General features: G+C 37.9%; 1 protein-coding gene across 1 annotated transcript; it reads left to right on the top strand.

The window, feature by feature from the left end:
- LOC129309904 (major strawberry allergen Fra a 1.06-like) lies at nt 1-837 on the top strand. Its single transcript, XM_054951657.1, has 2 exons — nt 1-267; nt 360-837. Exons 1-2 carry the CDS (start codon nt 84-86, stop codon nt 662-664), a joined length of 489 nt encoding a protein of 162 aa, XP_054807632.1. The 5' UTR covers nt 1-83; the 3' UTR covers nt 665-837.
- The last annotated feature ends 590 nt before the right edge of the window (nt 838-1,427 follow it).

The raw sequence follows: 1,427 nt of genomic DNA on the forward strand, positions 1-1,427 counted from the left end.
TTTGCATATGCAAGCTCAGTCACGTACAAGCTTTAATTCCATCCAGTTAATTATTCCCTTATTCTTCATCATCAATATCAGTCATGGGTGTTTTCACTTTCGAACACGAGACGACTTCAGCCATTTCCCCAGCTAAGCTATTCCAGGCACTTATTCTTGACGCTGATAATCTCATCCCTAAGGTCGTGCCTCAGGCCATCGCCAGCTCTGAAATCCTTCAAGGCGATGGTGGTGCTGGTACTATCAAGAAGATCACCTTTGGCCCAGGTCTGTTGAAATCTTCATAGCTTTCGGCATTTTAATGAAGAGAGACAAGATAAGATTATTAATGTGTACGTACGTATTTGGAAATATTGCAGGAAGCCCGTACAAGAATGTGACGCACAAGGTGGAGGCTGTGGACAAGGAAAGCTTTGTGTACAGTTACAGTGTGATAGAGGGAGATGCATTAGCGGACAAGTACGAGAAGATAACGTACGAGACCAAGTTAGAGGCATCTGATAATGGAGGATGTGTGATTAAGGGTTCGAGCAAGTACGTGACCAAAGGTGACGATAGTATTCAAGTGGATGAAGCAGACGTCAAGGCTAACAGAGACAAGGCTTCGGGCCTGCTTAAGGCTGTGGAAGCCTACCTGTTGGCAAATCCTGGCCTCTACAACTAGACCCATTTAAACAAGTCAATCTCCACCATCTCATGACTCATATCATATCTCTTAATTGTTTTTCATATATATTTCTGAGTTTTTTTTGCCTTTCTAAGTTCATTCCGTGTGATTGTGATATGTTTGTTAAATTAAGATTGAGATGCCTGTTGTTGGGCCTCTCTTTCTCTGGATGCCATTCTGTTTTGGGCCTATAAAGTTTGTTCTATTGTTGTGTGTAGGGCTCACGGTAACGGTTGCAATTACCTGTATTTTTAATTAAGTTCCGCAATACCTAAATTTAATTCAATCAAAAAGTTATATAAAAACATATGATAATCTAATTAAGATATAAATTGTGTTGGAGCCAATGTCTTAAAAGCTAGACAAGATATTAATCGAACAAGTTAGGAGATCATGATTTTTATGAATTAACTTATTAGACAGACGATTGAACCCGATATAATATAGTTGAGTAAAAAATAATATTTATTTATATGTGTGTGTGAAATAAATTATTAATTTTCACAAACAAAATTATATATCTTCCCCTGATAAAAATAAATAAATAAATAATGTTTCAAGCTCAGCACAAATCAATATGACCGATACTATGCTCCAGGACATATAAACTAATCAAGGAGAAAATTAACAATGAGCTCATAGATTCACTGTGAGTTGCAGAAGGTGCTTGGAATTGGAGGAGATAGATGGAGCCACGGAGGCAGAGGGAATAGATTTATTTAAGGTAAGTTAGGCTGCGGATCGCATAAGAGCATTGATT

This window comes from Prosopis cineraria, unplaced genomic scaffold (genome assembly GCF_029017545.1).
Source record: "Prosopis cineraria cultivar Desert tree isolate PC_DT_omini unplaced genomic scaffold, ASM2901754v1 PC4, whole genome shotgun sequence".
In the NCBI taxonomy this organism is placed as follows: Eukaryota; Viridiplantae; Streptophyta; class Magnoliopsida; order Fabales; family Fabaceae; genus Prosopis; species Prosopis cineraria.

Excerpts from the sequence above, each read along its gene's own strand:
- LOC129309904 (XM_054951657.1), top strand. The coding sequence starts at position 84 with ATGGGTGTTTTCACTTTCGAACACGAGACGACTTCAGCCATTTCCCCA. Across the intron at positions 268-359 it reads GAAGATCACCTTTGGCCCAG|GAAGCCCGTACAAGAATGTG; the intron begins GTCTGTTGAAAT and ends GAAATATTGCAG.